This window comes from Salmo salar, chromosome 20 (assembly GCF_965601325.2).
Source record: "Salmo salar chromosome 20, fSalSal1, whole genome shotgun sequence".
Lineage (NCBI taxonomy): Eukaryota > Metazoa > Chordata > Actinopteri > Salmoniformes > Salmonidae > Salmo > Salmo salar.
In genome coordinates, this window is record NC_138310.1 from 51,088,167 (window position 1) to 51,112,924 (window position 24,758).

The following is a 24,758-nucleotide window of genomic DNA, read 5'->3' on the forward strand; positions in this document are numbered from 1 at the left end:
CCAACATAAAGTGCTGCTCTACTGTTAAAGCTGTATCATGCCATGTTAAAGGGTATAGCGTATGTGTTGGTGGGATGACATTGTGTACAATAGTAAGGTAAATGTGAGTCAACATGTTTGTGAGAGAGAAAGAGAGAGAGAGAGAGATCAGAGAGAGAGAGAGAGAGAGAGAGAAAGAGAAGAGAGAGATCAGGGAGAGAGAGATCAGAGAGAGAAAGAGAAGAGAGAGAGCGAGATCAGAGACAGAGAGAGAGAGAGAGAGAGAGAGAAAAAAATAGAAGAGAGAGATCAGAGAGAGAGAGAGAGATCAGAGAGAGAGAGAGAGAAAGAGAAGAGAGAGCGAGATCAGAGACAGAGAGAGAGAGAGAGAGAGAGAGAGAGAGAGAGAGAGAGAAAGAGAAGGGGAGAGAAAGAGAGAGCGAGATCAGAGACAGAGAGAGAGAGAGATAGAGAGAGAGAGAAGGGGAGAGAAAGAAAGCCATAGGGCGGCGCACAATTGGCCCAGCGTCGTCCGGGTTTGGCCCGGGTAGGCCGTCATTGTAAATAAGAATTTGTTTTTAACTGACTTGCCTAGTTAAATAAAGGTTAAATAAAAAAAATTAAAGAGTGAGAGAGAGAGAGAGAGAGAGAGAGAGAGAGAGAGAGAGAGAGAGAGAAAAAGAGAAACTCAGAAGAAGTAGGAGTGTGTCTACATAGGTCCAATGAGAGTGAGTGTGAATGATTGTGTATGCTCGGGACATACTGTATTGTTGCTGGCAGCCCTTTCTCCCGTCTTTCTCGCACCCTCGTTGTTTTTAGCCCCTCGCACCAGTAACCCGAGAGGCGGGCAGCACGCCTGTAATATGGCCCAGCTGGTTCCTGATGTTGCTAATTGGTGCAAACGAGAGGGACCTGTGATTGCGTGGCCATGAAAACAAAACCCCCAGTAACAGGCTTGTGACAGGGCGGGGACCCAGGCTTCAGGGGCTGCTTCCACCAAACTGTGACCTCTCACTCAACCAGGAGCCAGGGGTGGGGGGCGACCAGGGACTCCAACTATGGACTCCAACCAGGGACTCCAACCATGGACTCCAACCATGGACTCTAACCAGGGACTCCAACCATGGACTCCAACCATGGACTCCAACCAGGGACTCCAACCAGGGACTCCAACCAGGGACTCCAACCATGGACTCCAACCATGGACTCCAACCAGGGACTCCAACCAGGGACTCCAACCATGGACTCCAACCAGGGACTCCAACCAGGGACTCCAACCATGGACTCCAACCATGGACTCCAACCAGGGACTCCAACCAGGGACTCCACAGGCTCTTATAGATGTACAGACACAGGGAGAGGCTTTTTATGGACTTACTCAATTTAGAGTAATCATTCTGCCTTTAGGTGTAGACATGTCTAACATCCTTATATAGCCATAACTGTCACCTGAAGTTAGATTTTTATGTTCATGTAATAACCAAGGGTGGTAGATGAAGTGTCAGTGTTTTTAGCTAGACTTTTGCCAAGTAAGTGATGATAATGATGATCATAATGATGCTGACAGGGATGAGTAAATACAGCCAGTGTTATGGATGATAAGTCGATTCAGGAGGATTGCCATTTCCAGGGTAATATAGTCACCACACAGAACAACTGATAGAGCTACAGTATTATCCATTTGTACAGCTGAATACACACTGAGGTCATTCACTTTAAGTGTCTGGCTCAAGTTCTCACACCCGTGTGACAACCTTTAACCCTCTGGTCAAAAGTCCAGGTCTGTTATAATAGCCTTACTACTCCTTTACTACATCTGTCAGTGGGTCAGGGAAACTAGTGTGTGTCAGATATGGGACAAGACAAAGAAAAGCTTATCTGATTGGACTGAGTAATGAGGTCACATGCTGTAACGGTAAAGGTGCTCCAACGTGCTTGGAGAACAGGAAGAAAATCTGTAGATTTCATCATCTACATTTCATCAGATCATTAAACTTGGTCTAAAGCCTGTGAGATCCTAGCTAGATCCTATCTTGTCTACAATTGAGCACATTCAGATTAGTTTTGTAAGGATGATAAAACCCTTTTCAAAATGACCATGTATTGTGCTATGTATAGGGGCCATGTATTGTGCTATGTGTAGGAGCCATGTATTGTGCTATGTATAGGGGCCATGTATTGTGCTATGTATAGGGGCCATGTGTTGTGCTATGTATAGGGGCCATGTATTGTGCTATGTATAGGGGCCATGTATTGTGCTATGTAAAGGGGCCACGTATTGTGCTATGTGTAGGGGCCATGTATTGTGCTATGTATAGGGGCCATGTATTGTGCTATGTATAGGGGCCATGTGTTGTGCTATGTATAGGGGCCATGTATTGTGCTATGTATAGGGGCCATGTATTGTGCTATGTATAGGGGCCACGTATTGTGCTATGTGTAGGGGCCATGTATTGTGCTATGTATAGGGGCCATGTGTTGTGCTATGTGTAGGGGCCATGTATTGTGCTATGTGTAGGGGCCATGTATTGTGCTATGTGTAGGGGCCATGCATTGTGCTATGTATAGGGGCCACGTATTGTGCTATGTATAGGGGCCATGTATTGTGCTATGTGTAGGGGCCATGTGTTGTGCTATGTATAGGGGCCATGTATTGTGCTATGTATAGGGGCCATGTATTGTGCTATGTATAGGGGCCACGTATTGTGCTATGTGTAGGCGCCATGTATTGTGCTATGTATAGGGGCCATGTGTTGTGCTATGTATAAGGGCCATGTATTGTGCTATGTATAGGGGCCACGTATTGTGCTATGTGTAGGGGCCATGTATTGTGCTATGTATAGGGGCCATGTGTTGTGCTATTTATAGGGGCCATGTATTGTGCTATGTGTAGGGGCCATGTATTGTGCTATGTGTAGGGGCCATGTGTTGTGCTATGTGTAGGGGCCATGTATTGTGCTATGTGTAGGAGCCATGTGTTGTGCTATGTATAGGGGCCATGTATTGTGATATGTGTAGGGGCCATGTATTGTGCTATGTATAGGGGCCATGTATTGTGCTATGTATAGGGGCCATGTATTGTGCTATGTCTAGGGGCCATGTATTGTGCTATGTGTAGAGGCCATGTGTTGTGCTATGTATAGGGGCCATGTATTGTGATATGTGTAGGGGCCATGTATTGTGCTATGTATAGGGGCCATGTATTGTGCTATGTATAGGGGCCATGTGTTGTGCTATGTATAGGGGCCATGTATTGTGCTATGTATAGGGGCCATGTATTGTGCTATGTATAGGGGCCACGTATTGTGCTATGTGTAGGGGCCATGTGTTGTGCTATGTATAGGGGCCATGTGTTGTGCTATGTATAGGGGCCATGTATTGTGCTATGTATAGGGGCCATGTATTGTGCTATGTATAGGGGCCACGTATTGTGCTATGTGTAGGGGCCATGTATTGTGCTATGTATAGGGGCCATGTGTTGTGCTATGTATAGGGGCCATGTATTGTGCTATGTATAGGGGCCATGTATTGTGCTATGTATAGGGGCCACGTATTGTGCTATGTGTAGGGGCCATGTGTTGTGCTATGTATAGGGGCCATGTGTTGTGCTATGTATAGGGGCCATGTATTGTGCTATGTATAGGGGCCATGTATTGTGCTATGTATAGGGGCCACGTATTGTGCTATGTGTAGGGGCCATGTATTGTGCTATGTATAGGGGCCATGTGTTGTGCTATGTGTAGGGGCCATGTGTTGTGCTATGTATAGGGGCCATGTATTGTGCTATGTATAGGGGCCACGTATTGTGCTATGTATAGGGGCCACATATTGTGCTATGTGTAGGGGCCATGTATTGTGCTATGTATAGGGGCCATGTGTTGTGCTATGTGTAGGGGCCATGTATTGTGCTATGTGTAGGGGCCATGTATTGTGCTATGTGTAGGGGCCATGCATTGTGCTATGTATAGGGGCCACGTATTGTGCTATGTATAGGGGCCATGTATTGTACTATGTGTAGGGGCCAAGTGTTGTGCTATGTATAGGGGCCATGTATTGTGCTATGTATAGGGGCCATGTATTGTGCTATGTATAGGGGCCACGTATTGTGCTATGTGTAGGGGCCATGTATTGTGCTATGTATAGGGGCCATGTGTTGTGCTATGTATAAGGGCCATGTATTGTGCTATGTATAGGGGCCACGTATTGTGCTATGTGTAGGGGCCATGTATTGTGCTATGTATAGGGGCCATGTGTTGTGCTATTTATAGGGGCCATGTATTGTGCTATGTGTAGGGGCCATGTATTGTGCTATGTGTAGGGGCCATGTGTTGTGCTATGTGTAGGGGCCATGTATTGTGCTATGTGTAGGGGCCATATGTTGTGCTATGTATAGGGGCCATGTATTGTGCTATGTGTAGGGGCCATGTGTTGTGCTATGTATAGGGGCCATGTATTGTGATATGTGTAGGGGCCATGTATTGTGCTATGTATAGGGGCCATGTATTGTGCTATGTATAGGGGCCATGTGTTGTGCTCTGTATAGGGGCCATGTATTGTGCTATGTATAGGGGCCATGTATTGTGCTATGTATAGGGGCCACGTATTGTGCTGTGTGTAGGGGCCATGTGTTGTGCTATGTATAGGGGCCATGTGTTGTGCTATGTATAGGGGCCATGTATTGTGATATGTGTAGGGGCCATGTATTGTGCTATGTATAGGGGCCATGTATTGTGCTATGTGTAGGAGCCATGTATTGTGCTATGTATAGGGGCCATGTATTGTGCTATGTATAGGGGCCATGTATTGTGCTATGTATAGGGGCCACATATTGTGCTATGTATAGGGGCCATGTGTTGTGGCTGCTCATGTCCTTACTCTCCAGAACCTCCAGAGGACAGAATCTTAATTGTGGAGGTGGTGGAGGAGGCTTCACCCAGGGGAAGCAGGGTGGGTGATGAACGCCTCTGGAATGTCCTTCGCCATCTGGGGTCCATGTGGACGTGGGGGCCAGCCCTGACCCTGGCCCGGTGGGAGCAGAGGAAGAGCGTGTTAGCCCCGGCTAGACCTTAAGACAACACGGCCAGGTCTGACAGCCACTGTCCACTGCCTCGTAAATCACCGGCCACACTGTCACAGACTGTCTCTCTTACCCTGCAGCGAGACACTGCTTTGTTTGGACTCGGAGAGTGCCGTGTTTTTGGAAAGGAAGAAACAAGCATTCCTCCCTCTGACTGAATGTCCTCGTCAAAATGTGTCAGCTCGTCTGTCGCAGTGTTAGTACCGAGAGGCAAATGAGGGTTTATGGACGTGTGAGCGACCGAAACTGTATCAGACGTACGGAGGGCAACTATTACAGGCCATACCAACAGTATGTGGTAGTTGGACATCAGCCAAGACATAAGAGCAGACATAAGCTCCTACGTGCCGAGTTAAAGCCAGAGGTGTGACTGTGGCAGCGGGCTGGCCATGGAACTTTTCTCTCTGTATCTGTTGACTCAACGCTCAGGCCCTGATCAATCCAGTAGCTTTCCTTCTTTCTTTCTCACAGGGAAATATAATCAGTCCCCTTCCCTGTCTCGTTCTCTCCCAGTCCTGCTTTATCAGGAGCCACTTTAACAACACCCACAACCCAAAGAGCAAAGTCCAGCGTATTATCTCTGCCTCTGTCTCTCCCGTGTGCACTCGCTGACTGGCCTCCTCTGCACAGCACAACATTCAGCTGGAGAGAGCTGGAGCAGGATATGAAGTAGTGGGCGACAACAAGCACAGTCTAAAATAAAATATCTATATCTGTGTCCCGTTACCACACTCTAAGAAAAAAAGGTGCTATCTAGAACCTAAAAGGGTTCTTCGGCTGTCCCCATAGGAGAACCCTTTGAAGAACCCTTTTTTGGTTCCACGTAGAACCCTTTCCACTAAGGGTTTTACATGGAACCAAAAAAGGGTTTGACCTGAAACCAAAAAGGGTGCTCTTATGGGGACAGCCGGAGAACCCTTTTGGTACCCTTTTTTCTGAGAGTGTATAACGATATAAGCACAATGCCTAATGTACACTATCTACATTAAACATATGACAAGGCATGTTTTCATAGTCTCATATCTAATGTAATTATTATATAAGAGATTACATTATGAATGTAGGCTATCCATTATAACTGTAAAAACATGCAATATCACAATGTTATATTTCACAGGGCTCAAACTTGTAATATTTCAGTACATGCTTCAAAGGGCAGCTACATTTAAAAGTGCAGTCATCCCACTTGCGCAACAAGTCTTTCATTATTTCACAAACGTTTTCCTCCAACAATCCAACACGAGAGTATAGCCTGAGGGTTGAACTGTAAGCCTCGGCTTTTTCTTTCTTCTCTTTCCCTGCTTAGGAAATGTCAACAGGATGCAGCGTTGCATCCAGGATACAGGATACAGCTCTCATTTGCATAGTATATCTTAAAGGGATGAGCCAGGAGCCACCCTTCCCTCTAGCTTTACCTGTCACATCCACAGGTAACAGCCAAAATAATGGAAACGCTTGAGTAAATGGGGGGACCAACGTATATTGAAAGCAGGTGCTTCCACACAAGTGTAGTTCCTAGGTTAATTAAGCAATTTACATCCCATCATGCTTAGGGTTATCTATCAAAATGTTTGGCAGGCTATTATTTTGGCCAATATTTTGGCAACCATGGCTATGCCCCAATGGGATGATAATGCCCCCATCCACAGGACACGAGTGGGCACTGAATGGTTTGATGAGCATGAAAATGATGCAAACCATATCCAATGGCCGTCTCAGTCACCAGATCTCAACCGAATTGAACACTTATGTAACATTACGGAGGGGCGCCTGAGACAGTGCTTTCCACCACCGTCAACAAAACACCAAATTATGGAATTTCTCTGGGAATAATGGTGTCGCATCCCTCCAAAAGAGTTCCAGACACTTGTAAAATCTATGCCAAGCTTCATTGAAGCTGTTCTGGCCCAACACTCGATTAAGAAGCTCTATGTTGGTGTTTCCTTTATTTTGGCAGTTACCTGTACATTACATTTACATTTTAGTCATTTAGCAGATGCTCTTATCCAGAGCGACTTACAGTAGTGAATGCATACATTTCATAATTTTTTTTTTTTTCTGTGCTGGCCCCCCGTGGGAATCGAACCCACAACCCTGGTGTTGCAAACACCATGCTCTACCAACTGAGCTACATACGACTAAAAAGACACAGCCAGGTTATAGGTATCCAACATCAACCGCCTGCTATGACAGCTTTTAACATCCCAAATTGAGTGATGGCTGACAAGCCAGGAAATCCAAAGTGCATTAAGCAACAACTTAACTGAGGGGGAAAAAAATAGTTAATTAGATACATGGTCTGGATGAACAATACATCTTTCCTATCAGTGTCCGTGTCATATATCCAGCCATATTCCCTAACAATCAACCAGCTCGCCGGAAGCCATTATTCACTTATTTTTCTCAGCATACTGTCACGCCTTGACCATAGAGAGCCCTTGTTTCTCCATGGTGTTTAGGTCAGAGTGTGACTAGGGGGGTGTTCTAGTCATTGTATTTCTATGTTGGTGAGTTGTATGGTTCCCAATTAGAGGCAGCTGGTAATCGTTGCCTCTAATTGGGGATCATATTTAGATAGCCTTTTTCCCCACATGTGTTTTGTGGGATATTGTTTTTGTGTGTGTGCATGTTGCACCCCGGCTATCACGGTTGTTGCCTGTTTATTTTTTATGTTTCACTTTAAATAAAAGATGTGGAACTCAACTCACGCTGCGCCTTGGTCCATCCATTACGACGATCGTGACACATACAGAACACCCGAAAGTGTTAAAGTATGTTTTTCCCCTGTGTGCTCCTGGCAATCGCATTAAATTGCTGTCACCTGTTCCTGGGCCTCAGGTGAAACGCTAAACAAGAGCAACTACAGCGGAGTTTCTCTTGAGAATTACATTTTGAGATACTATGCAAAACTATACCCTCTGGGTAAAACTGGATTGAGTCGAAATAGTTGACTTGCTATTTTCATCTTACTTTAGTGACGTGACTTGGTTGAATTGGCAAAAAGTTATCAAATTGTAGTTAATATTTTTGTCTCATTATGCTGTTGTCAAAAGGGAACCGATTCTGATCATCAACAGTGTTATGTTCATACAACTATCTGAGAGGTGTTTGAATGGGGTTATCATGGTTCACAACAGACTGCAAAACCAATCACAGCTAATATATGGGGGTGTTATTGTTGCAGGTTAGTCATAACTGGGCAGGGCTCTGTCCCTTGTTCCCAATGTACTTTTGTGTAGCTGTGGCTGCCATATCAGCTAAATACTGGCCTATCTTATCGAACCAACTGCACCATTTTGTGTGAAAGATGACGAACGGCCATAGATTCCCATGAAAACATTCAGACCAGAGAGAGTGCGTGCGTGTGCGTGCGCGTGCGTGTGCGATCTACGGTCAGCTTCAAAAGCTTGTGACGTCACACTGGAGAATGGCTTTGCACCCCTACGTGACAACTCCGAAAACACAGAGCAGTGTTGAGCAAGAAGGCTGTGGAGGGCTGTCCTACTGTCAATGGAATGCTGGTCTCTACTGAAACTCAACATAAAGGTCTCCTCGCCCTGGATGACTCCTTCTTGTAAAAAGTGAATAACATGCAGTTATAGCCCCTCCAAGAACAACACAGACAATGAGTCCTGTCTAATATGATGCAGAGATGTCTTCTTTTGGTCACACAAAATCATTTGAAGGAAACATTTTATCAAACTAGAAAAAGTCAATGTTCTGAAGAAACTTTGTGTGTTCGCTACATCTGTGTCTGGCAAGGCATTACAGGTCACTAAGAAGTATATGTAAGAATCTAAGTTAGGGTAGCCTGAACACATTCAAATTAGTTTTCCTTTAAAAATTTGAATAGTTACAAAGTTACAGCGTTTACTAGGGACGCAACTGTTTTTGTTGTCGCATAAACACTCCAAACAGCCTACCCAACCACTCGGAGGCGTCCGCATGGTCCTAAAGCAAAGCATCACATTCCAATGATAAAAATGCAATTTCAGAATGTGAGGGGAGACATTTTGAAGTTACACATTTTAAAGATTATTTTTTATTAAGTTAATTAATATGAATCCATGAAGTGTTTCTATCTTCCTGAAGTTGTTGTTGTGTTTCTAGCTTAAATGGTTAGTAGTATTTTGAATGTCTACCCATTGACTCCCAGGTTATTAATTGGGCATAACATAATCCAAAACAAAACCAAAACAAGCTGCAAATGCATCTAACAAGTTTGTAGAGTCACAAGCTTGATGTAGTCATTGCGTGCAATGAATATGAGACCAAATACTAAACGTACACAAGTGCTTTCATTTCTAACCGGTAAAATAGATATGTATGAAAATACCCTAAAATAAAAGCTGACATTATGTACTGTCGCCTAATACGAAACACTATCTCATATCTAAAATGCTTGAATATAGAGCCAAACTTAAAATGTTTGCTTCACTGTCCAAATACATATGGAGGGGAGTGTATGAGTTAAGATTATTTACAGTCAAAGTAGGATATCCTGAAACAGCATGACAAAACAAAACTGCAATTAGAGATTTTTTAATACCTAGAATTATACTTTTTGTTAAAATGTGAAGGCACCCGATCCTGATTGAAACACTCTGAGATGATTCACTGGCCATCACAATACAGTAGTGTCTAGAAGCCAGTTTATGTTGGGGCCAGAGGGCCAGCATGAGCTCGACACTGTTTAGTCTAACCTACCCAAAAGTCACATACAATAGTAATTTGGTACTGTAGGGAGCTGTTTCAACAACCCTAGAATTCAGCTGAACCTGTCAATCCTGCAGCAAGACCTTCGTCACAGAGCCTCTGTGTTACCATCCAATTGTAAATAAAAACAAAATTAACATGTAAATGACATACATCTGATATATTTGATTTTTTTTTAAATTTTTTCATGATACGTCTTTAAATTATTTTAAAGGATTTTGTAAAATAACATATACACCCATTTCATCAAGTCTATAGATAATCTCACGTATATATTTACTTCAACGGAACAGACAACAATCGCGTTTCACCCCAGTTTTGCTTTTTAATAAGAAAAACATGAATCATTCAAATCACAACATTCAAACCATGAACAACAACCTCACAATATATACATAAACATACTTTTCCAAGTCTGAAAAGCAACACAGTTTAAATAACAAGTCTTTAAAAACTAAAATACAAGAAATAAAAACAGTATTTCTGACCTGAAACTCATGGTTTATATTTCAAAAAGTGTTCCTTCAGTGAATATTCACTTATTGGTCCTCCATTATCAGAACATCTTGAAAGGCACTTTGAGGATGAGGGTTGCAACATAAAGCTCAATTGCTTTCATAAAGCTCGTTGACATTGTTACAGTGGTCCAATTCTAATTGGCCATTTGCAGTAGAAAAAGGTCATTACATAGCATTGTTGTAACATACACTATCAGGGCCACCCCAGCTGTGCAAAATGGTGGGAACTCTTGTGCAAAGTACTGTATGTAAATGGTCCTCTTACTGCATTTCCATTCAACTTCTATCTTAGTAACTGACATACCATGGCTCCTCTCCCTCACAACCCTTGGTATGGTGTGTAATATAATGTGAAACCATTCCAAAAGATCCTATGCCATGAAGAGCTGTGGAACAGCAGGCTCTCATCATTGATAATGAAAGGGTCCTCTGAAAAAAATCATGTTTTAAAACAGACAAACAAAGCTGAAATTAGATCTACCACAGTTGTATCCCTTTTTAAACAGACTTCATTTTGGATACCTGGTAAAATGGATACCTGGTAAAAGAATACAAGAAATGGCTCTCTTAAAAGTAAAAACAACATCCTTCCACCACTTGTAAAAATGAACCATGGCAGCTCATTTGTGTTCACGGATGTGTATTTGAAGAGATTAAAACAGCATGTTAAGAATAGGAATGAAGCATCATGCTCTACAACACAACAAGAATTCCCTGTAATGCAGTAACAACTGCCTCGGAGCAGTAACCTGAACCTTTTCTCACTCCCACAATCCCTCAAATTGTTTCATGTCACATTTGTTTTGTAACTTGTCAATACAGCACTGTACAAGATATATTAATTTTCTTCCCTTCATAAATAAATGCACAACTCCTTTCCCCCACTCTGTCTATTTACAATGTGTACAACCCAAGTAGTCCTGCTTGTCTGTTGAACAAACTAAAACCCAGTATGAAATAGTCTAAAAATGGCTTCGGTATGAATTTATGAATGTATCAGTTTAAAGACCTTCTGATGAATGGGTGTCTATCCAGCACTGGGTTTTACCTTTGTCTTCTACTTCATGTAACTGCAGGGTTTCCCTGATCAACTGTGTATTCAGCTCTGCTCAATATTATTTCGTCCCTTTGGCCCCTCGTGAGTAGACTTTTAATGGCAGCCATCTTACACTTTGGGATTTCAAGGCTGCTAAAAGTCCTTGTCAGCACCACTTGGCTGTGGTCCAGAGGCCTCCATGTTAGGAGGCATTGAGGACCGACCGGCTGTAGAGGGTTTGGTAGTAGGCCCCAGAGTCCATGACCGAGGGTCCTGCGCTGTCGTAGATCTGCTTGGCTGCTATCGGAGAGGAGGCGGCGTAGCCATTGTAGGCCATCACCTGGTCCTGGTACGTCTTCAGATCCATCTTCTGCTCATTGGACATGAGGTTGGTGATGGAGAAGGGGTGATTGAAGTTGTAGTGGGGATCCATGGCCTTGAGAGGGTCGTTCTGCAGGTCCAGATTATGCATGGCGCTCGGGAGGAGATGGGGGCTGCCTCCCATGACCTGGGAGTGGAGGAGAGGGGTGGAGGAGGTGATTGCCACAGGGGCGCTCTGGACGTGGGACTGGTGCTGTGGGGGGCAGTCCAGCTGGACCATGCTCCTCTGCTGCTGCTCCTCTGAGGAGGAACCAGGGTGGGAGTTGTCAGAGTGAGCCGAGTCGGCCCCCTCTGAGCCCCCCGCTGGGCTGTGCTCCTCCATCAGGCTGTCTCCATGGCCCCCTTTCCCCGAGCCTCCCTCCTGGGCCTTGCCAGACTTCTTCGCAGCCTTCTCTTGATCAATCTTGAAGCGCTTCTGGCGGCGCAGGTAGCAGCCGTTCTCAAACATGTTGCCTGAGTTGGGGTGCAGGGCCCAGTAGGAGCCTTTGCCGGGCTTGTCGGGCGAGCGGGCCACCTTGACGAAGCAGTCGTTGAAGGACAGCGAGTGGCGGATGGAGTTCTGCCAGCGCTGCTGGTTCTCGCGGTAGTAGGGGAACAGGTCCATTATCCATTGGTAGATCTCATTGAGGGTGAGCATCTTGCTGCCAGACTGCTGGATGGCCATGGTGATGAGGGAGATGTAGGAGTAAGGTGGCTTGGCGTGGGTCAGCGAGCGGCGGTAGGGCTTGGGCACCTCCTTGGCCCGGTTGAGGGAGGTGGGAGAGGGGTAGCTCAGCTGGCTCATGGGCTGGCCCATGTTCTGGTAGTGGGAGAGGGAGCCCAGGGAAGGGCCTGGGGAGCCCAGCTGGGAGAGAGAGCTGGGGTTGAGGGATGAAGTCACCGGGGACAGGTTCATATGGTTGGCCCCTCCACCCATGGATGCCAGTTGACTGTTGAGCCCAGAGCTGCCATAGCCCATGTTCATGGTGGCTGGAGAACCAGCTGGGTTCAGGTTGATGTAGCTGTTGATGGTGCTCATTGAGCTCATTGAATTCATGGCAGTGGGAGAGGAATACATCTGAAAACAAAACAGAATAGTTGACTTAGTCATTTAGAAACAAAAAAATATAGATATGTCGGTTTAAACAATAAATAATGTAATTCATTTTTCGTATCCAAAAGCCTGTACTAATGGAAAGCATCAATGGACAATGATACCATTCGTCTGAAAGGGACATGGATTTCACATATCATTGTTAAACCTGAAAATGCGTAACATGCGCGTCATGGATTCTTTCCCTTTCATTTAGTAGTTCTCCCTCGTCACTACTAAGTGTTACTTAACCAAGTCAAATAAAACAAACTTTTTAAGAAACGTTCCAAAATATCTGACCTGATCACCCAGCCGTAAACTACATAATCATCAAAGTATCCTAATAATTATTTGAGAGCATATAATGTTGATTAAAGACAGGATTTCATTTGCCTTTAATTTAATCACGAATTTCTTGGGGGAAATGTATCGTTTATTTCAACTCTCGGAGGTAGCCAACCTTAATCAAATTCACTGATAATTTCATTTCCGAGATGCTTTATCATTCACATAATTTGCATATTTAAATGGACTAGTCCATAAGTGTTAGTATAAACAGACTAGGCAATTCATTTAAAAAATAAGATAGATTTTATGTAAACAGGCCTCTAAATGTCACATACAATTTCAACAGGTCGCACAAGGACAAATTGAGCCAAATCCTATCACATCAGTGTTATATGTTGAATTGTAAAATTCTAACAGTACTAAATCAAAGAAGTTGCAGCCACAATTCTGGAGTGAAAAATATCAAAATCAATCCAATGTGTTGGTAAAATACTGAATTTTCGATTCAATAACTTACTTTTAAGAAACTCTAGAATAGACTTTAAAGAAACAAATATCCAGCATCCACACATAGCCCATATGGTAAACTTATATAGAAAATTGTGTTTTACCTCACTGGCTTCGCTGTAGAAGGCATTCCACTCTGGCAGTTCATGAGACTCCATCTTCACTGAGCTCAACATCCCAAATACAACTTTTTATAGTAAGAAAATATATTTGAGCGAATGAAAGACAGCAAATCCTTTTTTGAGTTTATAATACCTTTGAGTCTCTGCTCAAAATTCAGGACTCCAGCAAAAGGAGTAAAATGTTAATCCAGGATAACGAAAGAGTTCCACTGACTAGATAGAAGACTATAATAAAAATAAACAAGAACTAAAAAAACAAACAATGCTTCCTCGGGCTATGAGTGGGTCTTCAGTGAAATGTCAATATTTATTCGTCGATTTATCAATCATCCATCGTTTCATAATCAAGAGTAACAAGTTATTTATCTAAAGCGGACGTGCTCTTTGGGGAACGCTAGATCCGTATGAAGTCCGCAGAACGCTCCTGTGCAAGCCCAGGTCCGTGTGCGTCAGTCAATGTGCTATGGGCAAGTAGAGTAAAAGTTGGACGTGCCTTCTTAAAAACTCAGGTAAGGTCCCGCCCCATAGGGCCATTTGAATATCGTCCAAGGCAATTTCAATATCGTAAAAAGACGTCTCTTGCCCCCTAGTGAGGGTGTATATTGGCCCGGGACAGACACATCCATCTCAATTGCAAGCATGCATCCTCAATTTCTTGTCTCAAAACTGCTGCTTTACCGTCTCTGGATGCAGATACTGATTGTAGGCTATTTTCATCATTTATTTTACACCACAATTATAACCTCATAAGTAATTTATGGATTTAAATGATTAGAATATGAACGTATAAAGGATTGCTTAACACCGAGTCGTCTTCTGATTGACTTCAATTCGCAGTCAAACCGACGATCAATATGTAACTCAATGGAAATTAAAGACCTTTATTTGGCTCTCATTTTAATACACTCGACCAAAGAAGATATCTGCTCAATAGGTCAAGATCCGAAATGAAGGAGAATTATTGCAGGCCTTGATGAGGTATTGATGTGGACAGGGGTATAACGTTCTCACGGGTTATTAAAGTCATCAGTGGGAGGTCTGATAAGGGAGCCCGAGGTGACTGACCAGTGTGAGAGCTGCTCATTCCCGCGACAATCACTTCTCTGGAGCTCCAACGGCTTTATGGAGGGTGATTAGTTGCTGGGGAACTTGACTTCTCAGAAACACGTTGGTTCCCAACTCCCATAGCTTCGTTATAGGTCTGCAAAGTGTTAGTCCAATTGAAGGCCACATGAACGAAAATGTGTATTATACGTGTGCAATACAGGTTTACATGTTAAGGTAAATTAAGTGAAGAATATATTGGCAAACCAAAATAATGAAAAACAAATAATGTAGACCTAATCCAATGTGTAATGTAGGACTATCCTTGGCCTGATTCAGAATACACATCTCGTTGTCAAGCGCAGACAGTAAAATCTGAATGTCAATGAATTTCTTAATTGACCATGAATAGAGCTGCAATGATGCGCATAGGTGGTCAACAGGATTAGTTGAGAAAAGCACTAAGGAAATACGCAGCAAGGAGACGTCGCGTTCAGCGCAATACGTAGAAATGTCTTACTTCGGGACACTGCTTTTTAAAATAATTGAATGAATGAAAAACAACATAAGTATTTAAAAGTTTCAAAACAACAGAATTCGTTTATTTAGTCTGATTTTTTTGATTTCACAGTAATATTAAACAGGACTATAGGAAAGCATGATCTCGATCAGGCCTAATGGTCTGAACACTTCCAACGATTTGCGCCTTTTTGCAAAACGTTGTCAGGTCACATTCAATGGGATAACACATGGCTGTCTGTAATGATAGTAATTAAGCTTTATAGAACAATGCTTTCCTAACCAACTATATACCTACATGATTAAAGTATCTATAAGCAACACATTTTAGCACTGATTTGAACAATTATATTCAGGCATGGGCCAAAATGTAATTGAACTGTTTCCCATGGCCAAATACACATAGCTAAACTCAATTGTCTTGAATCGAAGGCCAGCTATTTCGATAGATATAGATAACCCGTTCAAAAATGATTCTACAATATGGAGAGCTTTGGAGGAACATGCTGCGCGCGCTGAAACGCATTTGAGTAATGAGCAGAGAACTACTTCCGCATTAATCCTATTCCCCCATCACAGATCCCTTCATCCTCCTGCAGGTCGGCCGCTTCTAATGCCAATGTGACAGTAGATCGTTCATTAACACCTCAACAATTAGCTAACAATAGCTTTAATGAGTTGCCACTAATAGAGGAAGCCAGAGATTTCAATATGCTTTCTAGTGGGGGGAGTTACGATTGGGATTCGCCCTCTACAATATCTTGGTAGGCGGCGTTGTACAATTAGGCCTACCTTTAAGTGTGTTTAAAGAAGTGTATGCCTACAGTAAAATACATTGAGAAACAAATGTCTCCATCACATAAAAGAACACATTATCTAAGTGAAATTATGGCCGGTGTCAAATACGACGCCATCTAATTGATGAATCGGTAACTGTGCCATTTCCCTCCAATATAGACGACCGCCTAGATTTGTATTTACAAAAACATTTTTTTAGTTCACAACACATCTCTAAAGTCAAGATCTGCACAGGTTAAAGTGCGCCATCTACTGGACATAGCAAGACAATGACCATCGAGCGTTTCATTGCGACACAGTATAAAACCGTGGTAGTATTTTAATTTTTATTTATTTATGTACGCTTCAAATTTTGGGGTCAATTACGTAGAAGCTTCATGAGAAATAACAAATAAAATGTGACATTTACATCCAATGAACAAAACAAATTATATGAAACGAAACAGAGTTTAAATAGTTGGAATACAAGCTTTTCCCTTAAACTGTGTTGAGATAAGCAACTACAAAAAGAACTCAACAGGAGTCCATGGCAGACAGGACCATAAAGGACCAGAATAATAGAAAGGCCAGCACAAGACAATCCAAAACAATCCTTACTAATTTAGGGGCCAAATACAAAAGTCCATAGACTTATATGGATTTTTAAAAAGTGCTTTCAGACAGAGGAACGCCATTAAAGGCACTTGAGGAAAGTTGCATGAACATAGTGCTTTTGTGGGAAATTCCTTTTTTGTTGTATGGGCTACATTTGAATTACAGTATCCTATTTTAGATAAGAAATTGGCCTAGGCCTAATTTTAGTACTAAATACACTTTCAGATACAGCCACAAGTGTACAATAGCTATGTTTGTACAGTATACATTCATGCCCATGTGATCAGCAATGGCTTGATGCATTGTCCTCATTTAATTTCATATTAACACATGCACATGGTAGGGTATTGATTGGCACCAGCTTTGCAAATTGATAATTAAATTCATATATTCATTTTGGTGACGAACATAAAAGGTTATGGAAAATCTGACAGGGAAGTATTTTGATATACATGTATATATTATCTTTTAAACAATTCAAAGCGTTAAGTTCATATGTAAAACTGAGCATAAAATTGGGATATTATAGAACTTATTAAAAAATATATCCTAATTTCACGAGGATCACGTGAAACAAACCTTCAATCTCAGTCAATATAGAAAAAAAACTTTGATTTTACATGAATAGTAAATTCCTTTAAATGAAACACCATAAAGTACACAATATTAGTTTAATCTCTACAACTTCAATTAACCGAACCTATAGCTATCCTAACAAGAACCGTTTCACCCACTCTTTCCCTGGCACATATTGAATTAATAAAGACATTTAACACATAAATGACATAAATGACATCTACGCCCCCTTCGACATTTTCCACATTTTGTAGTTACAAAGTGGGATTGAAATTGATTTCATTGTCATTTTTTCATTAACAATCTGCACAAAATACTCCGGAAAGTCAAAGTAGAAGATTTTTTTGAAAGATTCTTCAAGCTCTGTCAAGGTGTTGGGGATCATGGCTAGACAGCAATTTTCAAGTATTGCCGTAGATTTAAGTCAAAACTGCAACTTGGTCACATTCACTGTCTTCTTGGTAAGCAACTCCGGTGTGGATTTGGCATTGTGTTGTAGGTTAATGTCTTTCTGAAAAGGTGAATTCCTCTCCTAGTGTCTGGTGTACAAGCAGACTGAAGCAGGTTTCCTCTAGGATTTTGCTTGTGCTTAGCTCCATCACATTTCGTTTCTTCCTGAAAACCTCCCCAGTCTCTGCCTGTATCAAGCTTCTGAACTCATTTAGGCTTGCCTAAACAAAAAGGGTGAATACTTATACAACGACTATATTTCAGTTATTTCATTTGTAAACATTTTTAGATTTTTTTCCCCCCTTCACTTTGACATTACGGAGTATTTTCTGTAGATCAATGGCAGAACAAATTACAATTAAATATATTACAATCCTACTTTGTAATGCAACAACATTTGAAAAAAGTTCAAGGTGGTGTAGACCTTCTTTAGGCACTGTACATTTACTTTAGCATGAATCTTTGGTTTCTATGCACGTGTTTAGGCTACTCAGTGGTACACACCACAAGCTGTATTGTCTCAAAACTATAGATTGCACATCTGATTACCATGGAGAAAGATTGTCTTGCATTCTACATTCAGTATAAAATAGAGAGGTATCCATCCCATTTCATACACGGTGGATAAAGCATCTTTGTTCGCCACTGTGAAAGCCACGTTACTGTGTCGCGTAGCACTGAAAGTCCCCGTTACTGTCGTGTAAAATCGATGGCGCGACATACATTAACTACTGCTGGTTTGAGGTTTCAACAAAGGCAAACCATTCACTCCGTGACAGTCGACGTCAGTTTTACGTAAAGCGCAAATGTGACGCAAAACAAAACAGTTCTAGTCTGTGTGTTGCTGTAACATTTAGTGAAGTCATCACTCTTTCACATTGCCACTCAGATATCTGTTAGAAAGATGTTCAATGAAAACAGCAGCCCTAAAATCACCTAGAACCGAGGCAAGATGAAGTTCATACTTCTCAACCATGGTCCAATGGTTTATAAAGTCAGTGACAAATACTAGTGACCAATACTAATGTAGATAAGTTGATGTTTGAGGGACAAAGGGGTGAATTAGGTATTAGAGGTGAGCTGGGGCTGGGGGTACCGTCACCCCCTAACCAACCAGACAGTGATGTGGTAGTGTAAAGTCTGCCCCATGCAGGTGGAGGTGTGTGATGATTGGCTGTGAGTTGGGGAGAACCTGGTGGATTTCCGTGGTGATTGGCTGCGAGGTGGGGAGAGCCTAGCGGATTGCTGTGGTGATTGGCTGTGAGGTGGGAAGAACCTGTTGAGATTGTCGTTATCTCTCTGCAGGCTGCAGCTCCACTCAGGCGTCAACAGCCTTCTGTCCAGACAGACATCACACAAACAAACAGATTAATAGATGGTAGGCTGACCATATTCAGTGACGATTTAGGCTACATATATTATACTGTATCATAAAGCATAGGATATATTACCTATAAGCATGCCACAAACACTAAATTAGCCTATGGCCTAGCTACATAGAGAATACTTTGGCCTAAAGACTGACTCCAAGACAACAAACTCAAAGGAAACCAAGATGTAGTGAAATTGCATCTTACAGTCAGCTGTCCCAGAGGATTTAGGGGTTGCGCTCCTTCTTCACCTTGACATCTCCAGCCAGGATGGTAGCGATCTCTCCCTGCATGAAGGCCCAGGGCACGTTGGAGCCCACCAGGGGACACCTCTCTCCACTGGGGCAGAACACCTCGCTGCCGGCCCCCCGGCTCCGGATGAAGTCTCTGGTGCATGGGAAGCAGAACTTATGGGCCGCAACCGAGGGGCACTGGACAAAGTGAGTGTCTTCCAAGCGCTCGTGGCAGATGGTGCAGCAGAGAGGGGGACCAGAGGAGCCGGAGGGGTCCCCTGCTCCCTGGTCCGAGGCCCCAGCCAGGGGGAGAGCTGCTGTGGTGCCCCCTGCAGAGTTGCTGGCTCCCTGAGGTTCCCCATTCCTGGAGGCTAGGCGCCGCTGCTGCCCGGCAGGGCAGGCTGCCATGGGGCTGCTGCTGCTCTGTCTCACTGCCAAGGAGGAGTGGCCCAGGCCTCCACCACTACTACTGCTGCTGCTAGGGGCCTCTCTGGGTGACTGGCCGGCGGCTGCACCTGCGTTATCAGCCACGCTCATCAGTGCTGTGATAGGGGAGGGATCGCTGCTGTGGGAATGGGAGGCTGAGCCCTCCTGGTGAGGAGGAGGCTGGCTAGCGCTGGGTAGGGAGGAGGCAGCTAGGTGGATAGCCATTCCCGGGTACATCCCCATGGGCCAATGCTGCCGGAGCTGCTCCTCTGTGGTCACCACCTCTCCACCCTGGGGCTCTGGGGAAGCCTTCCTCCGGCGCCCGCGGACTGGCGGTGCCGAGCGGGACATGTGACACAGCGCTGTGGGCAGCATGGAGCAGCTGGTGTCCAGGTAGGGCTGGGGGAGAACGTCAGGGCCGGGGGTGTCCTTAAAGGCCCGTACCGCATCGCTCAGCAGCTCAGAGAGCAGCCGCCAGTCCCCCGCGCCATGCCTTTTCTCGTACTCCACATACTTCAGGCCCGAGTTGACCACCTTGCTCCCAGAGTCTCTCTGGCTGTCGTGGAACATCTGCTTGACCAGCGCCGCCAGGCTGGAGAACATGTTCCCCGAGCCGCACGGGTACTCCGCAAAGATCTTCAGCTCAAAGTCCAGCGTCAGCTTGGCGTCGAAGGCAAAGATCCGCCCCACCAGGCTGTGGTCCTTCTTGAAGCGCACGTTGAAGGGGGTGCAGCCGGAGAGGGTGAGCAGGACCCCTCGTACAGCCTTGGGTCGGCCGGCCCAGTCGTCTGCTCGGTACCGTACACTCTCCGACAGCTCGGCCAGAGCCTCCGCGTTCCTCTGCTTCTCCCTCAGCTCCTTCTCAAACTCAGGGCTCAGGAAGGAGGCCACACCCATGCCCATGCTCAGCTGCCTCTTGGTGATCTCGTTCAGCATGGGGGCAGAGAGGGTGAGGGGGGTTCCCCCGACTCTGGCATTTAAACCAGGCACAGCTGCTAGTAACCCGTGCGGAGCCCCCACAAGGCCTTGTGTCATTAAATTGGGGGGAACGGTACCCACCATGGGTCTTCTGGCGTTGTTAGGGCTCTGTCCACTGAGTTCTTGTTGTGGGCCCCCGTCATCCATTCTGTGCAGACCGTTGGGGATCCGTGCTGGGGCTCCGTAGTCCCCTCTTCCCCTTTCAAAGCGTTCAGGAAGTGGCCTGCCACCCTCCATAGGTCCATCTCTCCCACCTGGGCCATGTTTAGTGGGCTGGGGACACGGGGACCTGTCATCCTGCATAACATGAGTTATTTTCAACTGCCTTGCAGTCTCTATGAGGAATTCAATACGGTCCGTACCTTCATAATTCACACAGCCTCGGCAGACAGTCTCGCTAAAGTCCCAGATCATAGCCCATGGCATCTTAGGCAAATCACAAAGGTAACAACACCACTGCCGCCTTGAATATGACTGGGAGGAGGACATATTTGATAGGCCCTTTTATATCTTTCTTGCTTTCTGAGGTCCTGATTAAACAGATGCAACGCTAGCTTTCAATAGTTCAGAAATAATCGCCGCTTCTGTTACTTCTCAAATACCTTAACAAATATGATACACTTTCTGTATTAAACACAAAAAAAGTTGTGTTTACTCCATTCCGGTCGCCTTGGCACATGAGTGTTTATACTAGAAGACTGCCTTTGCTGGAACTTACACAACGCCGTGCTAATGGTGCATTCTGGGATTTGTTGTTTTCGTTCCGGAGGGCCTTCGTGAGTATGTGCTTCGTGAACAGCATCAGTTGCGTCTAAAAAGGAAGACTGCACACAGATTATGGTTTATATTAATCAACACTCTATGTAAAAGAAGATCTATTTACAAAGGTACCGATATGCGCATCTCGCGCAGCCCAGATCATCGCGAACCGAGCTAGTTTTAGTGTATCCAGGTCAAAGGTACTATATATATATATTTTTTTGTAACAAAACATGTTGATGCAGACATGAGCTTTTAGTTAGACTAAGTTAAATTTAGCCATTTATCAGTACTCCGAGATCATGCCAAAAGACGTATCTTCATCAAGTGATGAGGCAAGTGACACGGAGGAGGTTCCGCAAAAACGGAGAAAGCAGGGTAACGCTGTTTTTTTTTCTAGCTTAACTAGCCAACTTAGCTAATGTTAGCCACTCCAATCAACCCCGTCAAAGCTGACTGCCATATATCTAGTAAATCCTGTTAGGAATCAAAAGTGAAATGCTGTAATGGGCAGACAGCATTGTGCATTCAATGCTGATTTCCAAAACACACACAGAGTATGTTCACTTAGCTAGCTATCTATATAATAACAATAACTATGTCTCTCACCTCAGCTTCAAGGTATCAGTGTCCAGCTGATTTTGTGGCATTTGCCCACAAACCCTGTGCCAGTACCCTCATCGAAAGGCTTCGTGATGACAACACAGAATTATGGCTAATCAAAGCTCCCAGCGGTTTCAACCCGGACAGGTAGGCAACCCCGCTTTCCATTTATTTGAATTATCATACAAGCGGCATGATTCACTTCTAATAACAGACAGAGAAATATCTAACAAAGTCCTCAGCATTTCTCTGTCTGTTATTAGAAGTGAGTCACTGTCCACTTCCATTGCTTTACACCTACATTGTCTACATCTGGTGTGCCTCTTAGCACACTGTCTGACTGTCAGCTCTCTTTCCCCCCTCCCAGTTTCAGCAGTCTGAAGATGCCTCTGTCTGGGCTGCAGACCATGCAGGCCCCTGCCCAGCAGGCGCGTGGCAGTGGTGGGAATGCCGGGCAGATCTACAGCGTGCTGGGTGGGCCCTCTGGTGCCGCGGACCTCCACCTCCTCACCAGCCACCGCCAGAGGCTCGACTCGGTGGTCTGTGCCCCGGCCTTCAGCGGCCTCCTCAACATCTGTGAGGGTTACGGCGACTGCAGCACCAACCAGACCCCCATAGCCATCCCAGCCACCCCGGCCCCCACCGTGCCCCCGGGGCTCTGCCAGCGCTTCCAGCCTTTCGGAAGCAGGACCCCCACCCTCTCCAGACTGATGGCGGATACTCCGCTGCCGTCTTCACCAGAGACGCCTCTCAGGGTCACACTGGACCCGGGGGAAGAGAGGAAGAGCAAGAAGAAAAAGAAGAGGAAAGACAAACTTATAAAGACTGAGGAGGAGGAGGAGGAGGTGGTCAGGGTGAAGCAGGAGCTGCTAGACATGAGCCCAGAGGAGTCCTATGAACTTCCTGGGCAGGAAGCTGAACTCTCAGAGGAGAAGAAGAGGAAGAAGAAGAAGAAAAAGAAAGATAAGGACAGAGGAGAGGCAGGGGGTACTGTAGATTTGTCTTTTAATGTAATTAAACAAGAGGTGGAAGTAAAAGTTGAACCAATGGACTGTTCCTATGGTGACGTTGAAGATTCTGGAAAAAAGAAAAAGATGAAGAAAAACTAGCATGACGATGACGAGTCTGTTGTTTTTACCGTCATCTGGTTTTGTGAAGTTATGCTTTGATATAATTGTATTATTCAATTAAGCACTTCAACAAATAATTGTTATGCTACTGTACTGTCATTTAGATTTTTTGGGGGAAATGTTATTGTCTAATAAAACCTAGCCAGTAACATATACCAGTGTTCAGACTTGTGCCCCTTTATTCACACTGAACAAAAATATAAACGCAACATGTAAAGTGTTGGTCCCATGTTTCATGAGCTGAAATAAAAGATCCCTGTCATTTTCCATACGCACAAAAAGCTAATTTTCTCATTTTGTGCCCAAATTTGTTTACATCCCTGTTAGTGAGCATTTCTCCTTTGCCAAGATAATCCATCCGCCTGACAAATATGGAATATCAAGAAGCTGATTAAACGGCATTATCATTACACAGGTGCAGCTTGTGCTGGGGACAATAAAAGGCCTCTCGAATGTGCAGTTTAGTCACACAACACAATGCCACAGATTTCTCAAGTATTGAGTGAGTGTGCAATTGGCATGCTGACTGCTGGAATTGAATGTTCATGTCTACCAAAAGCTGCTTTCAACGTTGATTTAGAGAATTTGGCATCACGTCCAACCGGCCTCAACCTCAGACCACCTGTAACCACGCCAGACCAGGACCTCTATATCCGGCTTCTTCACCTGCAGAATCATCTGAGACCAGCCAACCGGACAGCTGATGAAACTGGGTTTGCACAACCGAAGAATTTCTGCACAAACTGTCAGAAACCGTCTCAGAGAAGCTCAACTGCATGCTCGTCATCCTCACCAGGGTCTTGACCTGACTGCAGTTCAACGTCGTAACTGACTTCAGTGTGAAAATGCTCACCTTCGATGGCCACTGGCACACTGGAGAAGTGCTCTTTACGGATGAATCATGGTTTCAACTGTACCGGACAGATGGCAGGCTGCGTGTGTGGGCGAGCAGTTTGCTGATGTCCACGTTCTGAACAGAGTGCCCCATGGTGGCGGTGGGGTTATGGTATGGGCAGGCATAAGCTATGGCCAACGAACACAATTTCCTTTTATCGATGGCAATTTGAATGCACAGAGCTACCGTGACGAGATCCTGAGGCCCATTGTCGCGCCATTCATCCGCCGCCATCACCTCATGTTTCAGCATGATAATGCACAGCCCCATGATGCAAGGATCTGTACACAATTCCTTGAAGCTGAAAATGTCCCAGTTCTTCCGTGGCCTGCAAACTCACCAGACATGTCACCCATTGGGCATGTTTGGGATGCTCTGGATCCGCCAATATCCAGCATCTTCACACAGCCATTGAGGAGAAGTGGGACAACATTCCACAGGCCACAATTAACAGCCGGGTCAACTCTATGCAAAGGAGATGTGTCACGCTGCATGAGGCAAATGGTGGGCACACCTGATACTGACTGGTTTTCTGATCCACACCCCCTACCTTTTGTTTCAAGGTATCTGTGACCAACAGTTGCATATATGTATTCCCAATCATGTGAAACCCATAGATTAGGACCTAATAAATTTATTTCAATTGACTGATTTCCTTATATGGACTGTAATTCAGTCAAATCTTTG

The 24,758-nt window shown here is 44.4% G+C and overlaps 3 protein-coding genes across 5 annotated transcripts; 1 reads left to right on the plus strand and 2 right to left on the minus strand.

Annotated features, from left to right (window-relative positions):
* Positions 1-10,072: 10,072 nt before the first annotated feature.
* fkh (fork head domain protein) lies at positions 10,073-14,184 on the minus strand. 2 transcript variants are annotated; one of them, XM_014162052.3, is made up of 2 exons: positions 13,679-14,184; positions 10,073-12,764 (listed from the first exon to the last, which is right to left on the minus strand). In XM_014162052.3, the coding sequence occupies exons 1-2, from the start codon at positions 13,748-13,750 to the stop codon at positions 11,529-11,531; spliced, it is 1,308 nt and encodes a 435-aa protein (XP_014017527.1). In that variant the 5' UTR covers positions 13,751-14,184; the 3' UTR covers positions 10,073-11,528.
* A 2,079-nt stretch (positions 14,185-16,263) lies between these two features.
* Positions 16,264-21,450, minus strand: LOC106580746 (interferon regulatory factor 2-binding protein 1-like). 2 transcript variants are annotated; one of them, XM_014162110.3, is made up of 2 exons: positions 19,255-21,450; positions 16,264-19,010 (listed from the first exon to the last, which is right to left on the minus strand). In XM_014162110.3, the coding sequence occupies exon 1, from the start codon at positions 21,171-21,173 to the stop codon at positions 19,275-19,277; it is 1,899 nt and encodes a 632-aa protein (XP_014017585.2). In that variant the 5' UTR covers positions 21,174-21,450; the 3' UTR covers positions 16,264-19,010; positions 19,255-19,274. The 2 variants fall into 2 exon arrangements, with proteins under 2 accessions (XP_014017585.2, XP_014017584.2); XM_014162109.3 differs by having other exon boundaries at positions 16,264-19,013.
* A 122-nt stretch (positions 21,451-21,572) lies between these two features.
* On the plus strand, positions 21,573-23,329 carry LOC106580747 (uncharacterized). The gene is made up of 3 exons (XM_014162111.3): positions 21,573-21,821; positions 22,058-22,193; positions 22,414-23,329. The coding sequence occupies exons 1-3, from the start codon at positions 21,746-21,748 to the stop codon at positions 23,153-23,155; spliced, it is 954 nt and encodes a 317-aa protein (XP_014017586.3). The 5' UTR covers positions 21,573-21,745; the 3' UTR covers positions 23,156-23,329.
* Positions 23,330-24,758: the final 1,429 nt, after the last annotated feature.

What these genes read in the sequence shown, in the direction of transcription:
- fkh (XM_014162052.3), bottom strand. Translation starts at nt 13,750, where the DNA reads ATGTTGAGCTCAGTGAAGATGGAGTCTCATGAACTGCCAGAGTGGAAT. An exon ending in TCTACAGCGAAGCCAGTGAG is followed by an intron (nt 12,765 to 13,678) that starts GTAAAACACAAT and finishes TTTTGTTTTCAG; the next exon opens with ATGTATTCCTCTCCCACTGC.
- LOC106580746 (XM_014162110.3), bottom strand. Translation starts at nt 21,173, where the DNA reads ATGTCCTCCTCCCAGTCATATTCAAGGCGGCAGTGGTGTTGTTACCTT.
- LOC106580747 (XM_014162111.3), top strand. Translation starts at nt 21,746, where the DNA reads ATGCCAAAAGACGTATCTTCATCAAGTGATGAGGCAAGTGACACGGAG. An exon ending in GCAAAAACGGAGAAAGCAGG is followed by an intron (nt 21,822 to 22,057) that starts GTAACGCTGTTT and finishes CTCTCACCTCAG; the next exon opens with CTTCAAGGTATCAGTGTCCA. An exon ending in AGCGGTTTCAACCCGGACAG is followed by an intron (nt 22,194 to 22,413) that starts GTAGGCAACCCC and finishes CCCCCCTCCCAG; the next exon opens with TTTCAGCAGTCTGAAGATGC.